Source organism: Batrachochytrium dendrobatidis (genome assembly GCF_000203795.2).
Source record: "Batrachochytrium dendrobatidis JAM81 unplaced genomic scaffold BATDEscaffold_1, whole genome shotgun sequence".
Lineage (NCBI taxonomy): Eukaryota > Fungi > Chytridiomycota > Chytridiomycetes > Rhizophydiales > Batrachochytrium > Batrachochytrium dendrobatidis.
Window position 1 is genome coordinate 4,409,606 of NW_006281099.1, and position 2,829 is coordinate 4,412,434.

The 2,829-nt window shown below is 36.7% G+C and overlaps 2 protein-coding genes across 2 annotated transcripts in view; both read left to right on the forward strand.

Annotated features, from left to right (window-relative positions):
* Window positions 1–377: 377 nt before the first annotated feature.
* On the forward strand, window positions 378–863 carry BATDEDRAFT_86084 (uncharacterized protein; the record flags this gene model as incomplete). Its single annotated transcript, XM_006676138.1, has 2 exons — window positions 378–419; window positions 702–863. 2 exons carry the CDS (start codon window positions 378–380, stop codon window positions 861–863), a joined length of 204 nt encoding a protein of 67 aa, XP_006676201.1.
* Window positions 864–1,958: 1,095 nt separating this feature from the next.
* BATDEDRAFT_22610 (uncharacterized protein) overlaps window positions 1,959–2,829 on the forward strand; it is a gene marked incomplete at both ends in the record, with an annotated part of 5,647 nt that continues 4,776 nt past the window's right edge. Inside the window, 2 exons of the mRNA XM_006675552.1 lie at window positions 1,959–2,067; window positions 2,188–2,787. Coding sequence (XP_006675615.1) covers window positions 1,959–2,067; window positions 2,188–2,787 — 709 coding nt within the window. The remainder of the gene's footprint in view (window positions 2,068–2,187; window positions 2,788–2,829) is intronic.

A 2,829-nucleotide genomic window follows, 5' to 3' on the forward strand; every position in this document is an offset into this window, starting at 1 on the left:
TTGGATGCATTATCAACAATTAGTGAACCTGAAAACAACAAAACATATGACATATGACAGGACATTTCAAACAACTTGTTTTCTAGAGCAACTATAAATGCCATTCATTGACTCGATCAAAAACTACAACAATTACTTGCAATGCATCCAAATTTGGCATCAAAATTTGACATCCATATCCAGTTCAACAACAGGAGGCGTCAAACAAGTGGTATCATGATTACTATTCACAAAACAAGCAAATTGGACAACAGCGCTGTTGCAACTATTATGCTTCAAACTCGGAATCAGAAACGATGCAACTGAAAAAAGTACACAAAGTCGACGAGTATAGTTTATTGAATCATTCAACACCAATATCGTGTACTTGAAAATCAATGACATCAATTTCACCATCTACCAGAAACATGTTTGTTGCGGTGTGTTATTTGATGTGAATTTTGCACCAGTATGTTCATGTCTGATACAATTCATGGCTGTTATTGGACTTTGTACGACTGAACCATTGTTCAAATGTGATGATGTTTATGCCACTGTTGTAAATCGAATGGGTGCATATTGAAATACACGATATTGTTGTAATAGATTGTAGTATGTCTTGTATGCAAAATACGACAATCTCTCGAGTTTGAATTCATTGTAAATATACACCAGACATTCATCAAACTGAACCTTTTAGTATTTTTGCTTGCTTGAAATAGCTCCAGCAAACAAACAAGCGTTTCTGCAATGCACATTGTGTATGCTACACCAACAACATCATTGATGGTCAATACACACAAGTATTGTTGATGTACACTTTGAGTTCCAAGGCTGTATTTTTTGTAGCGGGAAAGTCGTTGGAAAGCTGCACATTGAATTGAACTGTTTTGAGCTCCACTTTAAACATCTGTTCAGCAATCAGTCCATACTTTTGACAAGCTCATGTATGAATAATGGTTTATCAGTGTTTTTATCAAGACACGGTAAATTGGTTCATGATCAATGATTTGAGTTGGTTATAATGTTACTGCATTGATGACATTGAGTGTATCTGAAACAGCAACATCATCACTTGATTCGAGTTTCAAACGATAATTAATGACTGTGTTGGGTCAAATTGCAGATTCACTGCTATTGGATTCAGACTCTGTAGCAAGACTTTCTGTGTGATGAAACAGCATCTGAAACTGCACCAATCGTTTGATTTCCAATAATATGAGCATTGTTCATAATAATATCATCAGCGGTTTGTGGTTCAGCATTTACCATTATACGAATCCAGTGAATATGTCGATTGTAGGTTTGTAAACAGAGACTACAAGCCAGCAGTGACATCATTTGTAGACTTTTGACTTTGAAAGCATTCATAATTTTTGATATGTTACTATCATACAGCAAGGCACATTGCAGTTGCTCAATTTGTCGACTTTTATTGGCAACCTATTATGTACCAGCCACAAATCTGATATTGCAGACTTGTAGATGCTTAAAAATGGGGTTTTCAAATTGACTTTTGGATTTGAGGATCGTGGACATATGATGGCATATTGATGGTTGTCATTATTGTCAAGTGTGTTATAGTTGATCAAGGATGTGATGAAATGAATCAATATTCGATTGTGTTGTTTATTAACAAGAAAGTGAGTGTGTTTATAAGATGGAAGACAAGAAAGTCATGTGAATTCCAGTTCAAACGTCATTGTTGATGGTTTTTGATTGTTAAACTATTCAGAAATGTCTCACATTCACACACTACTAATGTCTCACACAATGCAAGTCAACACTCTCACACTAGTAATGTCTCACATTAATGAGACATTAATTCTGGTGTGAATTTGACTAATTTCCAAATATTTAAATCGTGTGAATTGTATTGAAATATCCCAAAATTTTGTTATTTTGACTCGATTAAAAAGTCGATTTTTGTTTTACAATTTGACAAATAAATTGCTTTTTTACTCTTTTTCTTTCATAAAATGCCAAAACGATTCCTCAATGTTGAATATGGCACTATTTCTACTGAAATCGATGTGACTGACTTTGAAGACCTGAGTGACGTTCAGGATGCTATCAAGTCTGAGTATGGTCCTGCTATGGCTGACATTGATGCTCCTCAACTGCAACTATACACCAACATCAACAAGGACCAACTAATCAACACCTGGGCTTTACTCGACTCTCTTCCTCAATAATACTTTACTCAAGATGGTTTTTGTGTTGTTATTGGTTGTTTACCACTACCTCCAAGACAACCTACCCGAACTTACCTAGATCCAACATCTGCTGCAGCCTCACCCGCACTACTGGATTTTTGGACTGCTTTCACATACTACCCTAACCCTCTTGAAGGAAACACTGTTGTCCAACTTCCAGCAGACGTATTCATCCTTGGAAACCATTCAATCGGATCATCCATTTACATCCGTCCTTGTTATCCTAAACTTCTTGAAAAATCACTATCTATTGTGCAATCTGCTGATATACGTCATTTGATCATCCTTGGAAATCTTGGAATTGGCAAGACATATTTTGGTTACTTTTTGCTGTTGCATCTTGCTCGCTCTGGTGCTACAGTCGTGTATGAGAGTGGAGTTGATCAAAAAAGATATCTGCTTACTCCCAATGGTGTATTCGAAGGAGGAAAGCATGCTTTTTGGAAAATCTTGGATTCCTCGTCAACATTCTACATTGTTGATGGCTCGGCACCTGTTGATGTTGATGCCAAGACTATTCTTGTTACTTTACCTCGTCGGGAAATTTGGCATCGGTTTTCCAAGGGGTCCTGCGACATTCGGTATATGCCAGGTGGTCAAAAGAAGAATTGCATTCTTGTCGCTCAATGCTTTT